The sequence below is a fragment of the Genypterus blacodes genome, unplaced genomic scaffold, assembly GCF_046128005.1.
Source record: "Genypterus blacodes isolate CSIRO-AG114 ecotype Tasmania unplaced genomic scaffold, CSIRO-AGI_Gbla_v1 ptg000029l_1, whole genome shotgun sequence".
Taxonomy (NCBI): Eukaryota; Metazoa; Chordata; class Actinopteri; order Ophidiiformes; family Ophidiidae; genus Genypterus; species Genypterus blacodes.
In genome coordinates, this window is record NW_027466842.1 from 4,846,554 (window position 1) to 4,872,619 (window position 26,066).

General features: G+C 40.4%; 1 protein-coding gene across 1 annotated transcript; it reads right to left on the reverse strand.

Annotated features, from left to right (window-relative positions):
* Positions 1 to 1,825: 1,825 nt before the first annotated feature.
* crhr2 (corticotropin releasing hormone receptor 2) lies at positions 1,826 to 25,860 on the reverse strand. The gene is made up of 12 exons (XM_076145102.1): positions 25,541 to 25,860; positions 25,329 to 25,448; positions 10,349 to 10,434; positions 9,573 to 9,679; positions 8,827 to 8,944; positions 8,589 to 8,742; positions 7,146 to 7,206; positions 6,993 to 7,065; positions 6,410 to 6,495; positions 5,007 to 5,142; positions 4,478 to 4,519; positions 1,826 to 4,087 (listed from the first exon to the last, which is right to left on the reverse strand). Exons 1-12 carry the CDS (start codon positions 25,659 to 25,661, stop codon positions 3,947 to 3,949), a joined length of 1,245 nt encoding a protein of 414 aa, XP_076001217.1. The 5' UTR covers positions 25,662 to 25,860; the 3' UTR covers positions 1,826 to 3,946.
* Positions 25,861 to 26,066: the final 206 nt, after the last annotated feature.

A 26,066-nucleotide genomic window follows, 5' to 3' on the forward strand; every position in this document is an offset into this window, starting at 1 on the left:
CATCACAAGGAGAACATGCAAATCCACACGTAAGATCCCAGTGGGCTGAGCAGGCGCTGAACAGTGAGAGACTCCGTACTGTGAGGTGACAGTGCCATCAATAGAGCCACTGTGCACCCCAACGCTTTGATTTAACGTTTCGGAAAATAGCAGCATTGTAAGAATGTGAAACAAAAACTACTCTATGCATCTTTATCTGTTATCTGTGTTATTGTATTTGTATTTGATGCAAACAATGTGTGGGGAGGTCTTAAATCAAAGCAGGGCAGGAGCGGCCGACGCCACAGCAGTGACCAGCAGTTTCTCTACTCAGCTATGAATACATAAATAGACTTTAGGTTGAACGAAAGAACTTTTCTTCAAAGGATTTTCAAAAGTAGCCTGTATTGTGTATTGTAATCACCAGTGTCTGTCTGTCACAGCAATAAACTGGGTAGTTGTGATTCGATTTGGATCCTTTTTGCAGGTTGATTATCAGTTGGTGGTGATGGTGGCGCTGTAATAACTTTCACATGTTACACTTTCATATCATTGTAACTTTTGAACCGTAAGTCAGAAAATCCAAACTCTGGAGTATTTGGGCCTATCTGCGCGCACACATATAGGCCACGCCCATTTGAGCCTAACTACTGTTTCCCCTACAATCGTTCTCATTTGTACTCAAATGTCAACATCATTGGTGTCACTACAACAACATCAAAAGTAAAATTTGGATAGTAAACTTGCAGAATTTGTGGTGTGGGTCTTTAGGTGTATGCATTAAGTTGTCACTAGACAAAGAAGAGCTCAACATAGTGAGTACTGTTACTAGATAACCTGGTGTTGCAATTATTGACCTGTACTCTGCAAGACAGCATCTTCAAATGGCAGTATACACAACACAGCATTGCAAATGTGTAAGCATTGTTAGAACGTGCCACACTCAGGCCTGTCATGCTCATCATATATTGTTAGCTGAGGTTATGGCGGGTGAAATGCTGTTTATTAATATACTATATAGACACAGGGGAGCTCTGGGCAAACAGTGCACGATGAAGTTGGGATGCACTGCTCGCCTCTGGCTGCAGGCCATCACAGTCATCACTGTCAACCATCAAAAGCATTAATTACCACAACAAGTCTTTACTATGCAGCATCAGAGCTAATGGCTAATAGTCTGATGATGTATAACTCCTCAGAGTCCTGAGGGTTCAGGGCACAGGCTGCATTTTCTGCTCCACTTCACTCCAGCCCAGCCGAGGAAGAATCGTATGTAAGTGGTATCTACATGCATATTACATAACCCATCAGGCACTCGCGTTCAGGACTTTTTTAAATACCCCAATCACTACAAAACTGAATTCCAAACTCAGGTGGTTACAGTATGTGTCACATAGCCGGGAAGGCGGCTGCACTCAGTTCCACCGCAACAATAATTATAGGAGTCATTATGAGACCATTGCATTTAAAATCATAGTGGGAGGCAGTGGCTCACTGGGTAGAGCTTCCGCTTGGGAACCGGAGGGTCGCCGGTTCGAGCCCCTGCCGAGGTGCCCCTGAGCAAGGCACCGAATCCTCAATTGCTCCCCCCTCTGCGAAGGGTGGTAAGGTAACGTAATGTAAGTCGCTTTGGATAAAAGCGTCTGCCAAATGATCGTAATGTAATGTAATGTAGTGATGGAGCGATAAATAGCGGATGAATCAGCGAAACAGAGCCCATTAGTGCAATGTGTCGCTAATGTCAGATCAGCCAGTTTAACTGAATAGATACAACACATCATCCACCGTGTCAACCATGATCACTGTTGTTTACCAGCCAGTCTGTAATTGCCCATTAACTTCAACAAAACAAAAACAGATATATATATATTTCTTTCGCATGTGCATGTACAAATGTATATCAGTCACATTATGATACAGCATTGACAGACACATTATAGCTTCCTTTTCACAAATATGCATTTTCTTGTAAGGCAACATGGTTGATCTGACAAACAGTTTTCCATAAAAACAACACGGGGGCTAAAAGTATTTATGTACATTAATAGATACTAAATCCGACATCAAGTTGTACTGAATACATTTCATAATGTAAAGGGTGTATAAAATAATGCCAAAAAGATTGAGTGTACAAAATGCAGCTGCAACAATAGAAATATGTGGACAATAAAAATATTGTGTATTGGTAAACATAGTTTGTCTCTTTGGTGGGTTTGGATTGTTTGTGTGTGTAATGTCGCTCTGTGAAAGTATCTCACAGCTCTATCAGATAGAGTCGCACTGTTCACATAAGGAGCCTCTGTCATCACGGGAAAGGTTTGAAATATTTACACAAAAACATCATTTCAGACGATTAACATTTGATAGCGGAGATTTGATTTTTAACAGCAAAGCAGCACAATGGCAAAAACTCTTGTAACATCAAACATTTTTTTTACAAAGTTCAAACATTTCTTTTGCCTTTTACAGGATGAAACAATTCACATTTGAGTTCTTTGCTGTTCTGGTTCTGTACAATAGCCGTCAAACTCTGACATGATTGAATACAATGTTTTATAAATGTTTAAAATCAGAGCAGATCCCATACACAGGAATCTAGATTTAAGCATTTCAGATAAATAAATAAATAAAAACAGAACAAACATAAAAAGAGTTGAACATTCTTACAAGAAATCACATTATAGAGACTATAAAGCACTTTACAAAGTCTACAGTTCTCTTATGATCTTACTCAAGAGAATGTAGGTCAAAAGGAACATAAGCGTCATAATATGAAGCCCCAAAGTAAAACTACTATTTTTTCTGGATTTCTTCATTAATCCTTCTCATCCACACACAGCACAGTAGCATTTTGGAGTTTGTTATTCCAGATGGTTGCTCCAGTTGTGGTGGCAGCTGTCTGCACCTAATTGTGACACTGATAACAAAATAAGAATGATTCTCAAAGCCAACACAGTCTAATCTTCTTCAAACATTATGTCTTTGAATCTGCCAGCTCCATAAAATAATAGATACACTGAAATGTCAACTTTGTGAGAGGGATTTTTATGTGTTTGCTCATCTGTCTGCCTCACTGTGTTTCTGATCACTGAGCAAGAGTCAAACAAAGGGAAAATAAAAAGTCTAACAAATAGCTGGAACGGAGCCTTAGAGAGGAACTTAGCGTGGCAGAAAATAGTCAAATATATTTACAACGGCATGAAAAAAAAATCACAATTGCATTTAGAAAACAGGTTGTGAATCATTTGAACATGTACCAGCTGCACCAAATTATTTCAATTGCCTTTTCACGGCCAGGGGAAGTGGCTCCTTTTATTCTCCTGCTTTATATACAGTTTCAGATAATTATTCACAGGTGAAGGCTCTTCCTCTCCAAAGCTTCACTCTGAGCTGTCAGAGGAAGCTGTTTCCCAAAGAGCACCAATTAATTCAAATCGCATATTTGCATTTTGGTACTTGCCACTGCAAAAACAATCTCTTTTTTTTTAGAAACCAAACGTTTATCTTGGTCGGTGTCTAACAAACTAGATAACGAGAATTCCTCATTTCTCTTTCACTTATGTAGCAATGAAAAAAAAAAAAAACACATGTGAGCCATCCTGCTCTAAGTCCTGAAGGATTCTCTTGCACCATTATCTTGCACAATTCAAGTGCTAAAATGAGGGGATGCAGTGAGAAGTGTATCCCTTGAGATGATATGACTCATCATGGAAATAGTTTGATTATATCACCATCAAATTTGTCCAGAAATAGTATGAAATTAACATTGCGAATGACTGATATGTAATAGAAATCATTTAAACATGAATTGTATACATATTGGCCCAGTGTGTTTGCAGATGCTCGTTTTTTGTCACTGATCCTCCTTGTTCTTCTGTGAGGCTGGACACACTCATGCAGAACTCATTTCATTGTCCCGGGCACAAAGATTTAGTCTGTTAGTGGAGATTATGTGCACAGTCCCCGGTCACACAGCTGTGGTCTGTTTGATGCTGTGGAAGCTGATCCTGGTTGGAGACGTGGGGATGGACATCGCTCGAGCCACTCGTACCCGAAGGGCATGATTGTCCTGCCAGCGGTGCCACCTCTTCCTCACTGCAGAGCGAACCTGAAACAGAAAACAGAAACAGTGTTGACATAGTCACATCCACAGGGGCTATGATGTCATAGTCAAGCTTTTATTTTCATGTATTTCTGAGTTTTCTTGGCTTAGAGCGAAATCACAGAGAGGGTTCTTAATTACTGACAAATGAGTCGAGGTATTAATGAATTTCTAACAGCTGGAAGTTCATTATCAGAAGTTGTGAAGATGATAAAGATCATTTGAGGTTATTTAGGAATCATCATTTATTTAACATTAAATATTTCATAGCTGATCTCAATTTGATGAAATCTTGAGGAAATATACTGTCAACGTGGTGATAATCGATCATAATTAAGTGCTTTTATTTGATCAATATTATGTCCCAAAGAGCATATTGACATTTTTATGACTCACCTCTCCATTTAGAAAGCAGTAAAACACTGAAACAAAGAACCCCTGCAGGATAAAGACACATGATATTAGACACATTGTAGTAAATGTCACTTTCTAATTGTCTTAAATTAAGAATAAGGTTTTCAGATCATTCATATGGCTCGGTCATATCAGGGACGCTTTGGGAGGAAAACCAAGTGAAGCCTGAAATATTTCTAGACGTAAACTGTTCTCCATTTCCCGCATCTCCTCCCACTTTTGCTTAGAAGATACAAAGATTAAATTAATATATAAATAAAATAGCCGCAGAGCAGAAATCACACCCACATGGCCCCGATAGTCCTGACAGCTGAGAGCGCTGAACATAAGGTAGGAGAGTCATGTTGTGTGTTTGAGCACAGCTAGGATGCTATTTCCAATCATCATCTCGCAAGAAGGCTCATATCCTGAAAATGCATCCTGGAGGAAAGCAATACAGTGGCGCTCAATTCATTTGTGGTGTTTTTTAAAGGCAATGGCTGTGTCTCACATCATTACGCATAGTTCTCACCTGGAAAGACTGCAAAAAGGAATTGAAATAGATGAAGACAATTTGTGAGATGTCGTCCTCCCCCGGATTCACAAAGAAGAGCATGTAGGTGATTCCCAGCAGGGGCAGCAGGACCAGCGTGGCTTTGACTGCTTTCCTGCAGAGCGGTGGAGGGAACGACATTTACCAAATGTAACACCTCCATCACCTCTCATTACCAACATGGTTGTGTATTCACTCCCGTCTGCTGGCAGCTTGATTGATGGTGGGAAGACTGACTCATCAAGGTGGCGCATGGCCAAGGCAGCACTACATCCAATTTATAAAAGTAGATTTCAGTGTATTATTAGGTCGACTTTCATCTTGCGCAGGCGTGTTTGTTCTTGATGGAGGTATGTGTTCCAAATGCCCTTCTAAGTTTAGAGACTCCACTTCAAAAGGAGTACAGATACAACTTTTAATGCCAGTTTTCATACTTGGCAAATATCCCACTTTACAATTCACAATTTACATAAACCATGATAATCTCATTTGAAGGGTCAAGCTGCCACTATATACACAAAACTCACATAAACTGACTTGCATAGTTTATGTCAGCATATCTGTAATATGTGAAATGAAAAGCAATTTAAATCCTCGTTCATGCTTGGACGAGTGAAACTGAAAGTTGCCTCAGGAGAAGTTGCAAACACCCCATATGCACACACCCCATATAAATAAACTGTAGATGCCAGAAGAAGTGACTAGAAGTGCTAAAAGTGGCTCTGACGCAGTAATCAGGGGTGAGGAAATGAATTCACACATTTATTGGCCAAATACATAATAAAACAGCACAACACCCGGTGCACAAAACACAGTTTTCATCATTCATGAGCTCTCAGCTTCACAATCCAGGATTTTCTAGGACTTTGGGCAAGCAAGTATAAAATTGGAAATGCACAGTGTAACACGATATTAAAGACGGGATGTTGGAGATGAGGAACAATGTTTGCCACTTAAGCATTATCAGATAATGCCGACACGTTTGTGTATTTGCTTTCCCGGCACAAACCTGATTTATCGTTTTTAATACAGCAGCAGTAATGATGCTGGTGCGGCATAGCTAAAGCCATAAAAGCAAGCCCCCATGATGGATCTCAGCTATTATAGACACAGCATACAGAGATTTGATTCAGGAACCTTTGATCTCTGAATATGTTGACAGATTATATTTGGAGATCAGGTTATTGAAGCACCGATGACTTTGAATACAGAATAATTACTGATGTTGACATTAGTTTGGGTTCTAAATCAGACACACTGCAGCTTCATAATCCCCACCCCGTTTTCTTCAGCAGGAGCCAACAGAGAGGAAAGTATTCTCATGTCTGTCTTAGCGAATATGAGCACTGATTGGTGCGTAATTGTCCGTGTGAACGACTCACCTGTACTGTATTGTTTCCGACGTGGTGGACGCTCTGAGTTTGGTCATGAGGATTCTCACAATGTTGAAAAGGAACACAAAGTTTATCTGTAGGAGACACAGGGAAATGATTAGTTTTGAATATGGCTCTAAAGGGAGCATGACCTGCGGCGGCAAACACTAGAATCTGCTCGTTAAGCACCGAGAAAGATGCGGGGCCAAAGGAGACAAAGCCACCTTCCACGTCAACTAGACGAGAGCACAGAAGTCAGAAACTCTACCCTGTCATTATATGCTGGGAATGGCTCGCACACAACCACCAGTGAAGAATTTCTTATTTACAGAAAATGCCGTTACTCATCAGGAAGCTCAATTTTGTCCTCCATCTTCTCTTGCCACCCCATTTTCATTGCAAGGGCATGTTTTCTGCTTCACACTATACACCCACATTAGTAATCAAATGTATTAGTATGCAATGTGGCTCCATGTCGGTCTTACAATTGCAAACTGCTGTTGAATTCAAACCCTTGTAAAGTGCGTTACTGGTTTCTAAGGGAAACACAAGTAAACACAAAGTATCCATCAATGACAACATGTTTACTTACCAGAAGGACGAGAATGACAGGTCCTTGGTAAATGTAGTCAATATATTTTCCAGGCTCTTTGCCAAACCAACACCTGTGAACATGGAAGAGAAATGAGCATCATTACAGCTGAGGGAGAATTTGATTCTGGCATAGTACACGATCAATACTTACTGTTCATTTTCGTAGTACAACTTTCCAATGGACCAGGCCACTATAATAGGGCATGGAATACCTGGAGTATAGGAGATATTTAAGGTCAGTTTACATAAATTATATTACATCTGGAGGAGGAAGCTCTTAATGCAAATCAGTCAGGAGTGTAAGCAGTTGTTTGGAGACGGTTGGTGATTTTGAGACGACACAAAAGGCAACAGGGCTGAACACTTAACAAGCAATTACTTTTTCATGCCGCGGATATCTCCAATGGAGCTTGGCGAAGGTCTGAACTGACTTTGCTCTGCATGCTCGAGCCAGCCACCGTAACATCAGGCCTCAGGCGGGAGACAGATTTATATTGTCCCACTTCCAACATATCCTAATAAACAATGATTAACCGTCTTCATTAAGGCTGTTTACTGAAAAAAACGATGAATAAAAGGATAAATTATGTAAATTAATTGAGGAAATTTATCCTGTATTGATTTCACCCGTAAACAACAACTTTGGAAATTATTGTGGTACTAGAAAATAGCCAACCTAACCAAAAACAGTCCATGACCCAGTTATAACAACTCAGAACAAATATTCAGAGTCACCACATTATCAATAATGTAATAATGTGCAGTGGCGAGGGAGTAAGTGAAGTGTTTATTTGTTCCTGCTCAAATTACAAATCAAATTGTGTCCGATCATCACCTAACATTAACACAATCCACTTGAGGCAATGATAAACAAAATAAAGCATTTGTTGAAGATCTGCCCACATCTGACGACTAATTAAAGCACAAATCAGGTCACAGTGACAAATTACACAACCACGATATGATGTGATGATATAAGCGATGATATAAGTGAAATCTGCTTCTGGGTGTTTTAATTTTGAATCTGATCTGAGCCTTGCAGTCATGTCAGTCATCCATCTGTCATTTCTAGTCATCTCTCATCTGCTCATCTGCTCTTTATCTATTTATTGTGTCTTCACAAAGCCCTGTTGAGTCACTTTACAATGGCCTAGATACGATAAAGAACAGAGTTTGTTTTTTACTTCCAGCAGAACACACAATACCCATTACTTATAAAATATGTCTAGTACACGTCTAGCTGCATTTTTTTGGGGGGTGATGTCGTCCTCTGACACTCTTGTTTTGGATTTGTCCAACTTGCAAGATATTTTCCCTCCAAATAGTGAAATTCAAGGTCAGCATAGATAATTCATGTTCTGGTGGCGAGAGGCCAAATGCTGCACGCCTAAAACTCGCCCTGTCACCGGAAATCATGCACGAACAATGACATTTCTCACACTTCAGTGCTCTCCGTGTTCCCTTATGAGATCCAAAGCCTACGGTGCATCTAAAGTGGTCAAATTGCTTCGATGCTGATTCAGCTTCAAGAGCCATTTTTTAAGTGGGTGCTATGTTTTAATTTTGGGAGACATAAAGTGCAGAATGTACTCACACCAACCGATGAAAAGGAAGACCCACTTCCGAAGCTTGTCAGTTGAATAAGTCATGACAATGGCGGTGTGAAGATAACAGCCTTCAACGAACATCCAGAAAAAGTTGGTCACCACAAAATAATTGTAGATTGTTGTGATTAATCGACACCAAGGCTGGGAAAGAAACGGCAGACGCAAAGTTACTCAACGTGGCAGGCAGCAGGATCATGATACTGAAGGTGTGTGAATCCTTGTTACCTCGTTGCTCTCGTGAATGTTGTGGTCGATCAGCTGAAGCAGAAACCACATGACGTTCCTCAGTATGAAGGTGGTGATCAGGTTCCAGTGGATGATGTTTCGCAGACATCGAATGCTCCTGAACCGCAAGAAGAAATGTTACATTCTGATCAGGCCTGGCACTCAACAGTTATTTCCTATATCTCCATCAGAAGTTTACTGAACCGAATGTTGAAAAATAGTGACTAATGTGACATTAAGATTAAAAATAAAGAGCTTGGTGGAGGAACAGGTTCACCTGACGTTCAAAATTCTCCCAGAGTCTTTTTCTCTTCCAGCAGAGGATAAAACTCTTGGGAAAACACAAATTCAGATATTTATTCTTGTCCCAAAATATTGACTGTGCAGGCCCTGTGCTTTAATCTTGAAATATAAATATTGGCGTTCAGAAAGTCACATCATTCAAACCCCAGTGTACAGCACAGTTGAGGCTCTTTAATATCTGCCTTTTTCTCCCGGGAGATTTGTTGGTCTGCTTGTTTGTGTCTGTAAACTGAGGGACACGGAGAGAAGAACAACGGCTTCAAAAGGACACGACGCATATTGAGCTTTTCTTAGTTTGAGTGCTCCTGATGAAGCGATCTGGAGGGATCTATGCATTTGACATAAGCGAGTTAATGATGAGCAGCCCGGGAATATCACATGGATTTCTGTCATTGTCTCATGCATGCAGGATCCATTTAGATGGCCACTGTTTCTGTACTTGCCTTAAGCATAAGAAGAGAAAGAAGGCCACGATCAGAGCTCCCACGGAGATGCAGTGGCCGAGGTAGTTGATAATCAGGGCGGTTTTATAATGCATTGGATATTTTCTCTGTAGGGAAAGAGCATGTTAATTACATGTTAAACACTGCTGCTGGATGATAGAATAAGAAAAAGAAGTGAATAAATGGAAGGAAGCTCATAATAATGTAATGTCTGTCAGTCAAACCTGGAAACTGGATTTTGGAGTCCGATACTGATGTCAATTATGTTCATTACAAGATATATTTTTGCATGAATCACTTAGATTTTAAAGGGCTGTGACAATCAGAATCTCTATCATCCATCCACTCATCCATCCTTACATTCTATCCATCTATCAATGTAACAAAGAGCAAGAAGATGTCATTGACACCTTTCAGATGTCTAGGCTTAAAGATATCTGAGGAAGTGGAGCAGGAGCCAGAAATAAACACAATCAGGAGACACCATGTGAGGTAATCAGGTCAAATCTTATCTCCCACAATATGTGAGCCACCGTCTTTGTCCTGAAGCTTCTCAATAGGAACACAGAGCAGACCAGCTGGAGTCACATTTTAGTATTTTCACAGAGGAAACACCGTCCAACACGCATTATGCAATCAAAACATCACACCAGGGTGCTTTATCTTCCTCTGCATGCCATTAGCGTAATGAGAAAGCGTGATGAGCGATTAACACGGAACAGATTGCGTACAGGTTGAAGCAGAGAAAGGGTTTGCTCCTGCATCACCACACTAACCTTCTCCTCCAAGATGGGTTCACAATTGGAGTAATTGCTCTTCAATGCCCACGTCCCATTATCCATACATTCTCTGTACGCACTCCCTGCAAGCAAAGAGATGTCACTTTAGACAATGTGGTTTATATATACATATATAAACATCTAAATACATTAGTTCAACCCTGTTACAAAAGAGTTATAAATGTGTGTTCATATTTTAACTTAGACGTCTGCATTCAACAGCAGCATCCCATTTAGCTAAGTCAATAATGGTGTATTAGTTTATTTTTGTTGCAAGGTTAAAGAGTGTTTGCCAAGAAGGTTAGTGGAAACATCCTTGTAATTCCTCTGCAGTCCCGTTCAAAGAGTAGCACTGCCATTCCTCAGGCATTTACCCGGAAAACCAAATCCAGCTGTACACATTTTTATTCAGTGGAGATATGCAAAGCCTCTTACGCTCTTTAATTGCATATCTTTAAAAAAAAAAAACCTTCCAGTAATCGACTTCTAATGTCTTTTTCATTTAGTTTTTGCACACTTTGCATTCAGTGATGCATTTATCTCTTCAAAGTATTGGGAGGGAGGCAGAGAGCAGCGCTTAATGTTTCTAAGTTAGTTTCCTCTGTTCCATTATGGTAACACATCTCACCACTCGATTGAAACATTTAGATTTTTCTGTTTGAAAATTCATGTTTGCTATGTAAACTCACTCAGTTGCTACAGGGAACAGCTTTGAAAAATCTGTTAAAATTATTGCGCTGATTCAGTGAAACTCACCTTCATCAAGTTCCTCTATGTCAAAATGTATGTGTGTGCGTGTGTGTGTGTGTGTTTTTGTGATCTTGTTATGAAATTAGCCCATGATAGATAAATCCTTTGAATTGAAGTCGAGCATAGAACAGAGCAGAGCTTGTCGCAGCCAGGATGGGGAAAATATCCTTTTGGATGTGGTCATGCTTTAATTTTACTGAATATGATAACAGACAGGCTTTGACTTTGAGCTGTTCCTGAGGGAAAATCCCAAATCGCAGCAGCTTGGCATAGAGCAGCATGTCCACTCAAAGTCGTTTAAGCACTTGAATAAGTCGAACACGCGTCCCTGGAGTCAACCAGTCAATTGGCATTGCATTATACAACACACACTGTGCTTGTCTGCAGTGAATCAGTTTGAAAAAAAAAGCTCTTGAGAATTCTGGCCAACAAATAAAAGCATCCAAAATAAAAATCTGAATATGGCCTAAAGCAACATAATTGCAGGATTAAAGGTGCATTTATTTGTGTGTTTGTATCAATACAGAGGGCTTTACGAAAGAAGAATAACAGCTTCTGACAGCAGAACCAGGGTTCATTATATTCCGTATCTGGACCTGTCATCTGCGAGGATCAATGAGGCTCAACTGAGCGTTACACAACTCTGGACAGATACAAATAAAGCTGTAAAAGCTCTTTTACTCCAATTAGAAGAGGCTGGAGTTCCTGGGCTGCATAAATCAATATGCAGTCCGGGGTGTGTAGGTGTGTGAGGGGCGAGGGGTTAATGTTGTTTATGTTAATGTGTTTGTATGTTGTTTGTACAATTTTTTAAAAAACACAGCCAGTACAAACACACTTATATACAACAAGTGTCTGTATATATAATTTAAAAAAAAAGGCAAGACATTGATTAATTCCTGGTAGTATGTATCTACATAAAGTAGATTAATCATGACAACCAAGTGCACAAAAGCAAAATCAAAGAGTACCTGTAAAATCCAATAATCAGTCATATTTAACACCTGAAGTGACAAAGCTTCAGACATCCTGCAGGCACAGATCTGGTAGCATCTGTCAATCTACGTCACTGCCAAGATACATTCATTTGTATCTTATTTTAAACTCATTTTATTTGCGTAATGATTAGCAATAGTCTCGCACTGAGCCATTGCACACTGCATCTGAAAACAGAGCTGTGGAAACTGAATAATTGCACTTTCAAGTTAGGCCGAGCCAATATCACACAATGCCACAAGGTGTTTTCCAGATAAAGTGCTCAGCATGTGCAGGCAAATATCACACTGTGTTTGTGAAACAGGCGGTGATGATGCAGAAAGAGAGAGGATAGGAAACAGCTTGCGATGTGTCTTCCCGTGAGCCGTTCCACTGAGGCAGGACTAATAAAAAGCACTGGTGCAGGGAAGGTACATTTCTGACAAAGCATCTGTGTGTCACGCATGACAAAACTATCCTTCTTCACACGTCAACGACTTATTACAGCAAGAAGTGAAAGAAAATCACTTAATGACAAAGGTTTTCACTTGAAGGTATTAATAATGCTGTATTTTCAATCTCCCATCTTTGCCAAACTCCTCCTCCGCCTGCTCTGCCAACTTTTACATCTTTATCTCTCTCTCTCTCCCAGCACACAAATACATACAAGCAAACAATATGATCTCAAGGAAAGAAATATTCTTTAACTTGCATACTGAATTTAAAGAAATGCATCCAGGAAAAGTAAAACAAATCATGAGGGACAAATACAGAACTGCAATGATGCCTTCAATAATTTAGCATGTCTATGCCATGATGCAATGGTTTTCTACTTGAATTTAAAGTAGGTTAAACAAAAGTGAATGTGGATGGGTGACAAATGTCACATGCATTTCTATATGTATGCAAATAGAACAGACGGGGAAAGCAAAACAAAGCATATATGATGTCATATGCTATATATACTGTATATCCCCTCTAGGGACTGGCATTGCTTATAGCTCAGGCTATGTATGCTGTGGTGTGTGGCATTGGTTTATGTTACATACCTGTCCCTATTCAAATCAACAAAATAAATAAATAAAATCGAGTTAAGTCAAGTCCAGTTTGTTTCTAAAGCCCAATGTCACATACAATGTCTCAAAGGGCTTCACAGGCCCACAACACAGACGATTCCAGACACTGCTCAGAACTCTCAAGGAAAAACTCACAAAAAACAATAATGCATAAAGAAAAAAAGGAAGAACACTGGGAAGAGATAATACAGAGAGAAGTTCCCCCTTCTCCAACGGCCAGGTGAGCTATCAGAGTCGTATCTGGGAGAAGATGAATTACCAAGAAGAAATGAAATAACAAAACAAAAGATAAACAACACGAGTCCTGATCCAGAGATGAAGAGAGACAGAGAGATAGAGAGACAGAGAGACAGAGAGACACAGAGAGAGAGAGAGAGAGAGAGAATATGTGAATACATCAGGAGAGACAACATACAATATGTAAATAGAAGCAAGGCAGGCATCCTGATCCAGCAGCAACAGTCTAAGCATCAGAGATAATGAAGTTACAGTTGTTATAGTTATGTATGATATCAAGGGTCATTCCCAGTTTACATCACCTTTGAAAATACAACAGCATGTATTATCAAAATGGAATTGGCACCTGAACATTAAATATAGTATAGAACTGGGGCGATGCTGTCACATGTTGCATTCCCAAACCCAAAATGTGAGTGAAATGATGCATGAACAGGATTCTGTGATTCAATGTGATGTGTTGCATAACTCCAGTATGAGGAGAGTCCTACAGGAAATGCATGCAGAGGAGTCTTACTCAAAATAACACATTTATGTGCCAGAAGAAATGGATTTAAAATAACACAATCTTGTTCTGGTTGTGATCATATTACCTGGTGTATAAATGGCGTTTGACCAAATCTATCAATTGCCTTATTTGGGGTATAATTGAAGGTTTATGCATGTAAAGGTATTGAGTGACAGAAAACATTTTGCATACAAAATTTAGTGATGCATTCAACACAAAGAGTTTGTCAATTATAAGGAATTTATTTGGGATGCGTCACAGTAAAGATTTTGTTGAGCATTTTTGCAGTACATAAATGAACTTCTTCAGAGAAATGTTACCTGACTGACCCAAGTACCTCAAAGCACAAAGCTGGATATCATTTTTTTGTGAAGTGGGTCTTTGAGTTAAGCTAGAGGCTTTTGGTTGAGTTTCAAGTTGTGGGGAAGATTTAAGGGAAAAAGTAGAGCTCAAGTGAGCCAGCCTGAACCAGCGACGCTGACCTTCAAGCCTTCCAGCCATTTAAAATTTCATTTCATGACCTGGGAGGCACAGAGCAAGCTGAGGCTTTACCATAACACCATGGAAATCTCTCAGCTCAGTGTAGTTTGACATTTCATTTAGAGTCAGCGGGGAGTGCAGCTAAGCTGTCAACTTAAATACACACAAGGCACAGGGCAGGTGAGTATTGAGCCAGAGTCAAGCAGGAGCAAATTCAACAGGGAATAACGTGAAAAGCCAGATGAGTCATTCATTACTTTAAACAGCCTTTCCAATGCTGTAGAGCTCTTTCATGTATGTACACACATTCCTGACCCTGAATTGATTGGATTGTGGTTAAAATGTATAGGACAGACAGAAAAATACTGTGTGCCATAGAATTGAGTGGCTGCGTGTCGTATGCACCTATGGAATGTGAGAGTGTGAAAACATCAAGGGAAAATGTGATGTGAACATTGTCAAGGTTGCAAACCTTTATGTAAGGCAAACTCAAGTCCAGATCTAACCTGAATGTTCAGGCTTTATTTCTGTAACATCCTCTCATCAATGGGTAACACACCTGGTTAGACCCTCAAGGCAAAGGCCAGTAAATAGAGCCAGTGTTTGGTCAGCAGGTGATCAGACAGAACATAGCAGACTTTTGACCTATTTGCACTTGTGTGTATTATTGTGGTGCCTGTTACACATTAAAACACTGAAAAGGTTTCAAAACATATGCATAAATTCATGAAGAACATGTTTCCCTTTAAGCATCTTGGTCCAAGTTGGTTGTTCTCTGTGTGTGTTGTCCTATCAACCCCCCTATACACACAAACCTCGTCTGAGGGCAAAAGTGGCCTTTACAAACCCTTTTTTTTTGTTGTTTGATTTTGGCTCACATGTTGCCTGTGAGGACCGAATGCCCTGAAATGACTCCAATTTACCAGAAACTGAACAGAGGACACTTGTGACATGTTTGTTTTGTATAAAATCACAGAAGGCTACACTCCGTCTGTGCAGTCCCATCCTCCATCCAGAGAGAGCGGGTCAAATGTAGAATCAAAGCAGTCATTCTCCACAATAAGATATTTATGGTCTAGAAAACCTATGTGTCAAAACATCAAGTGTCTCAGAGAGTTCTTGCTGAAAGTGCTAACCTGCCAACATCACTTCATTACATTCAATTTTCTCCAAAGCCCTTGATCAACTCAAGTCTGACTAAAAAAACATGGTGAAAAAAACACTTCACAGATAGAAATCTTGCCCTGTCCTTGTCACATCCCACTCGTTATAATGTCAGACATGCTGATCCCTTTTCAAGCAAGACAAAGCATCTTACATTGACGTTCACCACAATGTCTAGCATACTCAATTAGCAGAAAAGTCACCGAAGCAGTGACTGAAAGCCATGAACGCTGCACATAATCCCAACTCTTTCTACCACATAACAGCTTTGCTGCACTGTGGTTTTATTCAATGCTCGATGACTCTATATTAGTTTATTTCCTTCAAACTACTTCCAACCTCTGACTTCAACTGCCTATGGAATAAATGGTGTCTTTTGAATTGTGTGATATCAGTATAAATGTTAAGAATTTTAGGAATCAAATACAGTGTCAGGGCAGCAAACTGCAGTACAGCTGTTATGTCCTATTCCCTCCTTCTCCCTTTGACTTTGACAAGTGGATTCTATTAAGGGAGCAGCCTGAGGGGTTTGCTATCTAAATCTAGGTTTGTGGATGAGTGCAGACACTGAACTTTCGCTGATAAAATTGGAAATACTGTCCTACAGTACAATCCCCCTTCTAGTTATAAATAAGTCCGGAAGTTCCATATGTGGCAGAAGACATGCAGCACATGCAGGATTCAAGAAAAAGTAAATCAGAATCTATTTTGTTTACAGGGGTAAAGTGAAGGACAGTCAGTAATAACATGACAATCAGGGCTCTAGATTATAGAGAGTTTTTGCAGGAAACAAAATGTGTTATCCACAGGATTTCGTGCTTTTATCCCAGTGCGGCTTTCTAGAGGGCAAATTGAAGACAAATGAAGAAAAACTGCAAAATGACTTCAGACTCCTGAAGAGCAGTCATTTCCTCCACTGACTCATTGCTGGTGAACATTTATGCACCACACAGCCACCTGAACTCAGGTCACTCCACTGACTAACCCAATCAAGGAGACAAATGGTGCTGCTCTGAAAGCTTCAAAGCTTAACATACCAGATTTACAGTCAGGAACACTGGATCCCTCTGATGTCTTTCTTCTGCATCAGGGTTAAACATTCCGGCATGAGGAGCATGCAGGATTTGTTGGTATAAAATGTTCATAAACAATGCAGACCATAATGTGTCATTTCTGGCTAAAGGCTAAAACACAGAAATTAATAGGATTTTTAAAGGAGGACAAGGAGACGCTTTGTCTGCCAGCAGCTCACAGGAAGCCTCATCGCTTTTGGATAGAACTCCTCTGCCTTATATAACCACAAGCTTAGAGGTTCCATCAGGAAGAGGAAATACTAAAATAATCAACTCTTATTCTCTCCCTTTGCACTCTTTTGAATACATGAATAACAATTACTTAACTCCGCAAGTAAAAGTCTTTAATTTTTTGGACCGAATCGGCACTGACAGCAGCATGAGGACGCGACCACACCAAATTCAACTGGGTGAAACTGGGTAAACTGAATACAATTTGGACACAACTCGGCTTGGATCTCATGCCTGGGTTCTGTCCAGAAGAACTGAGTTGACCTATGAAAACCTCTATCCACAAGTAACGGTGCATTTTCAAATGAACCCCAAATACGTGGAAACCGCAGCGGTTCTCCTTTTCTTAATTGTATATTTTTTTCCACCCCCGCATACATACAACCAAATCCACTGTGCACACCGCGGGAAACTGGGTTATTATAGGCCACATGAGAGTCTCAGCAAATGGAGCCAAATACGTCATGAAGTTTTCCAAGCATAAAATATGTTAATAACATGGTGTCATTACAGGCCAGATTAGTGGTTGAAAAAAATGCTCAGATAGACTCAAATGCACATTACAGGCCCCTGTTGAGTGGTGAGGTGATAGTTATGTAGGTAGGTGTGCAATTGCTTCAAATAGTATATTAGAAAACAAATTCATATGCTGTAACACTCATACATGCATCTCCTCCAACCGTTTTTCTCCACTCCTCCCACCAGTTAAAAGCAGAGGGTCAATGTACAATCTGTGAACCAAAATATTTACAAAATGGTCATCAAACCACCAAAGAAATCAGTGCAAACACAACATTGGACCCGGGTATCAGCTGACTGACAGCTCCTTTATCACATTAGACCAGAGCTAAACCTAAGTTAAGCTCTCTGCTGTGGTTAAAGGTTTGTTTATCAAGTGTAATTTTCGTAAACACAGTCACACATTTCATCAGTCACTCAAAACACTTCAGTCAAGATTTGCATCATTCAGGCAAATGAGTTCAGCCCAATCAGCTTACATGCACTCTAAAATGTTGATTCCACTTCAATTAGAGGTGAAAATAGATTTATTTCTCAAATGTCATATAAATATTCTGGTTCCTAAAATACACTAACAGGATAGTAAGTGTGAGTATAGCTTAGATAGGTAATCTCTCCTGGAACTGCGTGTAAAAAGGTTTGTCCCTGGCCTTCAGAAGTCTTCTTTTATTGATCAGTTAAGCGGAAACACTCATTTGAACTGTCGCATTGTGCTGTGATAATGTTTTTCATTTTCTGGAACTTCAGCAACTTGGTCCAAATCCGCCCTGCCACATTGTAGAGGCTATTACCCGAGAGATAACAGAGGAGGGGGCGAAAATCTCAGGCAATTACAGAGAATGGCTTTTTCAATTATTTGGCCAAATTTGACACCTTGAAGTAGGAGATGGGCAGACGACTGGATGTTACTTAACACCTTCCCATTCATTCCCCTGCCTCAGTCCCCACAGGGCATTTTGAAGATATTTTATGTTTCATAATATGGCATTGGAGTTGCACAGAGGGAACACAAGAGAGACACCAGACTATGATTGGCACTTTCATTAGACTTGAGGTGGTTCAGTGGATTTCATAATTGAACTAATGGGATTGTGGGATGCGCATACGTGACATAGATTTAGATGGTGATGATCATTTGCTTATGCCCCCGTGGAGCCTCTGTGTTGACTTACGAGGATTTGCGGATGCTCTTAGGCGAATCAAACATGATGAAATGGACGTGTTCCCTTTCTATTTGGTCAATATTACTCAGTTATTTAATAGTGTGAAAAAAAAACATCTGAAACTGTTTGTTCCAGAGCAAGCCAGCAAGAGAGGGAGAGAGGGAGAGAAGAGGACGAGACTTTTGGCTTGTCTGGGCTGTGGGGTGGGCTCGGTGTGAGTGCAATGAGTCTCTCCCGTATTGAGCTGATGTTGTATTATAATATACAGCCCGAGTTAATATTTCAGCCAGTATATGTGCTGTATCGTTTAAGTGTGTTTCTCTAGCCTCCAGTTCAGCAGGACACACTGATCCTCTCCTGCTGCGTTTTGTTGCTGGAGTGTTGACCAGTGAAACAGTCCAAGGAAGTCCAAATGCAACATTTCTAATAAGGGAATTGAGGGAAAGAGAAGGCTCTTAAGTTTATGGCCATGAAGGGGAACCAACATGAACGATGGACACTTGTCAGTTTGATCAGTATTTTCCAGGCTAAGATCAATCAATTATTTTGTACTTCACTGCAACCATAGATTTTCACTTATCTAATAGCTAATCATCTAATGCTATTTTCTAATGTACAAATTGTGTATTTGTGCATCACTGATTGAAATGAGATGGGAAAGAAGCGGTGAGAGAACGTCAAGGCAACTTTACACTTTGAAATATGAAATTTAATGAGTAGAGCGTTTTCAAGGAACACAATGTTGCAATTTGTGCAACTTGTAAGGTAGGAATTTTCCACAACATTATTTTACTGAAGGAAAATAATTAGCATGGCAGAAGACATGTGCAAGGCTATGCATGGATATGCAAATTTCACAAAGCAGTATTTAGAAATAAAAGCCCAACAGCTCCTCTGTGTACAGTATTACTATAATCATCTGGATGTGCTGTTGTATGAAGCTGGAATTTGAAAGACATATCTGGTCCAACACTGTGGATGGTGAGTCAGTGCAGAGTAGCCAGGAGGAGGCTGCTGCTGATTGGACACCCCCTTTCCCTCCCCCTCCCCCCTCCTCCCTGGGGGACGTTGGTGTGCAATGGTTGGTGAAATGTTTGCAACACATGCTGACCTGAATTTGCTGACTGACTAACCTCTTAGCCTCAGCGTGGAAAAGTAGATCGAAGGTTTTGCAGGGGTTCAAGCACGACTGGAGAGGTGCTTAACAGAGGGATGTGGTGCAATCAGAAAAATACAGTTCAGGTTGTACGAGCTAGGGTTGTTCAGGTCTAACCTCTGGTCTAGAACCTGTATGTGGGATTTCACAATGGCAGAGTTGCTGAAATAAGTGGAGATGTTAAGGTCTAAATCCACTCAGTGCTCAGAGTGGTTGTCCTTGCCCAAATGCGACGAAGGCGCATAAATGCACAACATCAACAGGGCTCCGGTGCTCTCTAAGCGAGGAGGGAGGCTTCCTCTCCAAAAGTGTGAGGTCTTTCTCTCAAGCTCACTCATATCTTATTAGTTTAGCTGGCCACTTCATCTTTGGAAAAATCTGAGTTATGGAGTATTTTGTGTTTGAGTGTCTATTTGCCACCTTAAAAAGCTGTTGTGGACCCCTATTTGAGACTAAGGGCCAGATTTGACCAATGTTGACCAGCTATGATCACCATTGCCATACATTTCCCTTCTCTCCTCCTATTTTTTGCAGCTTTACATCAGAAAGCTCTAAAATGCATTTGTTTTCACCCAAACACACAAATGTCAGACCAGGACATGTCTAGTGCTTGGTTGAATTAATTGCGGACCATTGGTGTGTAGTAAACATAGCTAATAAAGTCCTTAAAACTCATCTGCAGTAGAAATACAACATGTACAGGTACAACATGTACCTCTTCTCTCCACAAACCTGAAACTACAGTCTGCTGTTATGAGTCAGACTTTATTAATCCTGATAAGAGAATCAATAAGGTTCCATTGTACAAACAGTGACTGTGACATTGCACTGCGGTGAGTGGAAAGGCACGTTATGTACTACAGAATGTCTCCTCAATGGCAATAAACAAAGGAGGCAGGAGGGGAGATTACAGGAGAAATAATCTGATTCAGTGAGGGTGGGTTCCACCATGCTATGAAAATCACACGGGTCATCGAGATGTGTCCTGAATATGCCAAACTGACACCCAGGTGTTGATAACATTCACCACTACTTCAGTGAACATCTTGTCAGCCTGAGGGTTGACAGAAAGCAGATGACAGTTGCAAGGAAAGTGACAAGCAGAGACAACAAAGGATCCACAACCATATCAAACATCTACACCTCAATTGCAGTGTTGTGCAAAAGTAGACGAACTGAAACTGAAAAGGGACATGGAAAGAGTTAAAAATGCATAAACCTCTTAAGATACATCTGCACGTACATTAATATTTATATACACCGAATGAATGGAAAGGGAATTTATAGCCCCTTCCACCTAAGCAGGCCTGGAGCTGTGAGAAACTTTGGATTTCTTGTGGCCAGCTGCTCTGTTTCTGGTACTGCACAATCCAAACAATGTCAACAAAATATGGGCTATTGTATTGAAGTGTCCAACAGCTAAAGGTACAAACGATGAGTCTTTATTTTTAGGCAAACGCATTCTTGTCCTGAGCCGTGGATTTCAAATATTCAGGCCCACAGCATTTAATGTTCAGCTCTGCCACATGGAGGAGATTCTATTGTTAGTCCTATAGGTCAGATACTATATGTGGCCAAAGGGACTGAAAATAAATCCAGTTTTTGGCTTTAAATGCAAAGGCAAATATATGCTATGTTGTGCTAAAATGCTTGTTTGGAAAAATAATAAATAGTTTATCATTTACTGGATATATTTATATAAAGTGATTGCAGTGTGTGTAGAGCATTTAACTGTGTGATGTGGGTAAATAGAGATTTATGGTGTAACTGCACTGTGTAACTAATCATGTTAGGGTCTGTTCCTACTCAAGTCTGAGGCGTTTTGTGCTTTGGAAATTGGATGCTGATGAGTGCACAATCAACATAATCACTTCAGTTGTCTCATGACCCAGGTGACATTGTTGTGCAACCTGTGTTAACTGAATTAATTATCAGTAATATAATTTCCTTGCATAATTCATAAAACAAATTGAGTTTCGTAAGGGCTACTTGATTGAATATGAGCAGAATATGTGATACAAATTGCTTTGCTTGCAGTAAGTAAATAAGAGTAAATCTGATACTTGTTGCTCTTAGGAGAATTTAAATTGGCTGTCGTGGAATTCAGCATTGCTGCATCGGTGGTGTATATGGGGAGACTCCGCTGTACAGAATGTATAATGACACAGCAATGCCATTCCGTATATTTTATTCAATATTCAACAAGTAATATCTGCCTTCATTAAGGATGCCAGGTGCGGCGCGAACAGCAGGGGAAAAAAACGTGAAGATGTGCTGCTGAGACAGTGTAAACACATTCAGGGCAACAACAAAAAAAGGGTTTTAATGTCACGGAGATAAACAGACACTTTGATGCAAAAGCCAATTACCAAAACAACTGGAAAATGGAGCAAATTAAACTTTGTAGGCCACATCTCAAGCTTTCAGAATGAGCATAAATATTTACTTGTCTCACTCCAAATCCACCGAAATGACCTCATTCATCTGTTTATTGAGACAGGCAATCCTCAGTAACTATCACTACAGAAGTAGACAGTTTGATTGACATTTTGATAATGTGCTTTAATGCTTGTGGACTTAATATCTACTTGCAATATTGTGATTGTGTGACTTGAATTGCAGATATTTTCTATTTAAACTCCAAACCTGTACTCGCTGTCAACACGGTACCAAAACCAAATATACATATGTACGAAAGGGATTTTGGATGAGGAACTGAGTTGTGATGTTTTAGGAACGTGTCATTAAAAGTGCTTCAATAATCCTGTTTCTTATATTAAAGTGGCCACATTGTGGGGGGGACGTGGTTAAGCATTTTGTTGGAGTGTCACTATTGTCCAGAGGTGGCTGCTGGCTGGACAGCAGTGACAGTTGGATCTAATCATTAATCAAGCACCAATTTATTTTCTGATGCAGAAAGCAGGGGCTGGTTCCCCTCAGAGGATCACACACAGACATTAAGTGTGTCATTAGAGTTCATTGTACCTCTTCCTTGAGTGTGTGTGTGTGTGTGTGTGTGTGTGTGTGTGTGTGTGTGTGTGTGTGTGTGTGTGTGTGTGTGCATCTATCAGCATCAGCGTTTTTCAGCCACCAAAATCAATGGTCACTGAGGTTATTTGTACTTCAATGCTCTTTCACATGAATGGCTTTAAGAAGGCTCATGATTCAAACACCAATTAAAATTCATGTGTCTACTCTGATTTTACCATAACAATCGATCACTGAAAGATTAGCTGTGGCAAGATCTCCACTGTGACATAAGATTCTGAGTTCTTCTACAGTTGGAATCCTTCTATACTTCACAATATGACTGAAAAGTGGAGGAATTGTTCCCTCAACTGTTCCCAATCATCCAAAATGTGTACCCTGTGTGAAAACACAAGACAGTAATCAATATATGTAATGGATTCTAATCATATCCAATCACGGCCTCATTGACTTAATTAAATGTATAGATTGATCTTATTTCAGACATACACAGAGCAAATGAACAATAATGTATGGTGCGATCCACGATAACAGTAATAGACAATACTACATGTTGTTGATCGTGGGGGAATGAAAACTGAACAGTTTGGTGTCTAGAAGACTTATTTACACACAACAATTACTAGAAACTCCAGAAAAGGTACAAAACAACTGCCATCTGTTATGTTTTAACCACCAACCTGTTCAGCAATGCCACATCATTTATCTTTCAGACGTTTTTGTTTGATGATGATGCTCATTCACTACCTAGTCATTTCTCAAATTGGGTCATTCAGCAGGTGTCAACAGCAGTAATAATTAAAAAAGATATTACAAAATAGTAATTAGCACATCACTGCAGCCCCTGCCACATGCAATGAACAAACAAGTGGAGATCAATACTCTGGAGGGTCAATATTCAATTACTGTGATCTCACCATCTTCAATCTGTCCCAAAAAATATTCTATTGATTGGCAAGCGTGCCAACACAAAATGGACAACAGAAAACTAAAGATGTGTCCATCTAATCCTGAACATCAGGAGAGGGAAGGGTGAATTGATGTGGTCAGAGGTGCCTGCGTGTGTGTGTTTGTGTGTGTGTGTGTGTGTGTGTGTGTGTGTGCGTTTGTGTGTGTGTGTGTGTGTGTGTGTGTGGCACGGTTCAGTGGGTAATGTCACTGTGCCTGTTGAAACCAAATCCTTCCTCTGAGCGTCATACATCTGTGACGTTTAATGCTTCTAGAAGTTATTTTGTGTAAAAAGCTGCATTTTCCGTCTTTGCGTCAGTCATCTGTGTAATCAGTCTCATGATTAATACTGCAGTTACATAATAAGTCAGTTTCACTTTGGAATTGCTCAGCTTGTGGAGCCAGCAGCTTAGATGTTAAATAAACAACACTTCATATTTGTATGTTTTTGGTTAAGTGGTTAGTGAAATTGCAAAAAGGTGCTGCCAGGCTGATATCTTTAAAATGTACTGGACTACTTTGAATTTCTCCTTTTTCTCTCAGGGCCACTGACTATTGAAGTTCCATTGTCTGGTTTTCCAGGTCAAGTGACTAATCAGTGTCATGAACAGTTCTAATATGGTCCACAAAAGACTGATACAGAACAGAAACACAAGGAAAATGAAAAGGATTGGTTCATGTCCTCCAATACACACTGATCGTCTATCACCATGAGTAGTAGTAGTAGTTTGGCTAACATCGTGTCAGCCAGACGTGTTCAGTCTTATATGGACCGGTTGTGAGCAGTGTGAGCAATTTAAGCCTTCACATGTTCATTTGGAGCCCAACTAGTCCAGCTGATATCGGCCCTGGATATCTCCCCCAGCTTGACTAAGCTTAATGTGATTACATGATCATATCTTGGTCAAACTAACAGTCTTGGGGGCTGTACTACAACTACTACCTATTTGCGTTAGCTGGCTTCAGGCTTACTCAGGGTCACAACGCTGTTAATCAACACACTTTGACAGTTGGCTCTATTCATGTGGCGACGTGTGTGCGCTGCAACAAATCCACCTTGAACAAAGCTGGAAGAAGCTCAAAGAATATCCTCTGGGAAATCAAGTGGATTTTGCTGGTGTCTAAATGTACTGTATATGGAGAGACCCCCTAACGACACGTGAAGGGGATCCTGCAGGAACAGTGAAGGCATTCTCCTTAATTAGTCATTAGGCAGTGCTTTACATTTCATCCAGATTGAACATAACCTGCTTAGTACCAGGCTAGCCGGGAAGCATAAGTTACCGTGGCGACAGAGCGTGATCAGACAGTGACATTGCAAAATCAAATCTTGAGCCTGAAGTTATCTGGTTTAGTAGTGAAGCCCCTAGGTCAGACTAATGTGATACTTGAACCACAGCTGATGTGGTAAAATTTAATAAACCTCCTCCATAGCTGCAATGCAAGACTCAAGCATAACGTTACATCATCAGAGTTTAGACAATATGTTAGTCAGCAATATGTTGTTGTCTTTTGTTGTTTATTTCATTTTTGCATGAGCAGCACACATGCTCACTGTGCACCACTAACACTATGGCTGAGACATGATGAGGTTGCAGGATGAGTTTTGGTTTTGATTGTGTAGCAGAAGCCTTGAATTTACTAATTTACTATAATGCTGCCGAAGCAAATGCCAAATACATGAAAAATAAACTTTTGTCGTTACTCACTGGTTGTGTTGTACTTCACCCCGTTGATGTACTCCGGGCAGGGTCTCTCCACGATCCTCCCGGTGCCGCTCCGTGGCCAGCAGGTCCCGATCTCATCGGTTGTGGCATTGCAATATGAACCTAAGAATGTGAATAAAATGTGGGAAAAAGGTTGAAGCTTACTGTCCTGGTCTCTTATTGTGCAAATCGATAAAGATTCGATTCTATCTTACCGTCAATGCTCAGCAATGACAATGATGCGTTTCCCAAAAAAGTGTCTTGGAAAGCGTCTATCAAACTACAGTTTGGGTCTCCAAACTCCCCAAAAATGATCTGATAAATAGTAGCATCCATTGTGCAAAAAGAATCTGGGGTGGTGTTCAGGTTAACTCCAGAGGAGGGTTAGTCCGGGGAGGAGGAGACGGACTCGGTATTCCTGGGTTTGTGAAACGGAGCAGCAGTAATGGCAAGAACAGAGAGCAGAGAGCAGATCTCCTGCTGGGAGACGCGCTTCCTCCGTCCAATCACAGCCCGGATCCGCGCTCCCATCCGTCCGCTTCTCTGGAGGGACGGACACAGAGCGGACACCTCCACCATCCGCATCATGTGTGTAGACACTGAGACAGCTCACACACCTGACACCTGTCCAACACACAAGCTTCATGTATAGGAGGAAATATGAGACTTTGAATCTAAAATCATGCACCTTGAATGCATAAGTGCACATTGTGATCATTTATTATATCTGGAATTTTAGTA

Bases quoted from the DNA above. Each gene is read 5' to 3' on its own strand.
- crhr2 (XM_076145102.1), bottom strand. From the start codon at position 25,661: ATGGATGCTACTATTTATCAGATCATTTTTGGGGAGTTTGGAGACCCA. The intron at 25,449-25,540 runs GTAAGATAGAAT...TCACATTCTTAG, and splicing joins GTCATTGCTGAGCATTGACG to GTTCATATTGCAATGCCACA. The intron at 10,435-25,328 runs GTGAGTAACGAC...CTTTGCTTGCAG, and splicing joins GGTGAAGTACAACACAACCA to GGAGTGCGTACAGAGAATGT.